At 56.4% G+C, this 456-nt stretch overlaps 1 protein-coding gene across 1 annotated transcript in view; it reads left to right on the forward strand.

The window, feature by feature from the left end:
* Positions 1-456, forward strand: part of Sdk2 (sidekick cell adhesion molecule 2) — a 299,575-nt gene that overhangs the window by 298,186 nt on the left and 933 nt on the right. The window contains exon 45 of the mRNA XM_029562667.1: positions 248-452. Within this exon, the coding sequence (XP_029418527.1) occupies positions 248-452 (205 nt within the window). The remainder of the gene's footprint in view (positions 1-247; positions 453-456) is intronic.

Consider the following 456-nt stretch of genomic DNA (forward strand, 5'->3'; position numbering starts at 1 on the left):
TTGCAAAGCATCCCCTGTAGAGTGGGGGGTGAGAGGCGACTCTGTCTAGCTAGTCTATAACAGTATGGTAGACATCTCCTCTCTGGCTCTGCCCTGCAGAGGGAAATGGGCATGAGAGGACCGTCTGCCCATTTGATTGAGATGCTTAAGATCCAAGCGTTACAAGAGGCAGATCAGAGAACAGAGCCAGAGCTCTGTGCCTTTGAGTCCTGACCCCACTGACACCCCACATGCTCTGTTCTCCCAGGGAAGCGACAGCGAGTATGAGGTGGACCCGAACCCCCAGAAAGCCCACTCCTTCGTCAACCACTACATCAGCGACCCCACATATTACAACTCCTGGCGGCGCCAGCAGAAAGGCATCTCTCGGGCCCAGGCGTACAGCTACACGGAGAGCGACTCAGGCGAGCCTGACCACATCACTGTGGCCAACAGCAACAGCACCCAACAGGGCAG

Source organism: Nannospalax galili, unplaced genomic scaffold (genome assembly GCF_000622305.1).
Source record: "Nannospalax galili isolate Female #2095 unplaced genomic scaffold, S.galili_v1.0 scaffold634, whole genome shotgun sequence".
Lineage (NCBI taxonomy): Eukaryota > Metazoa > Chordata > Mammalia > Rodentia > Spalacidae > Nannospalax > Nannospalax galili.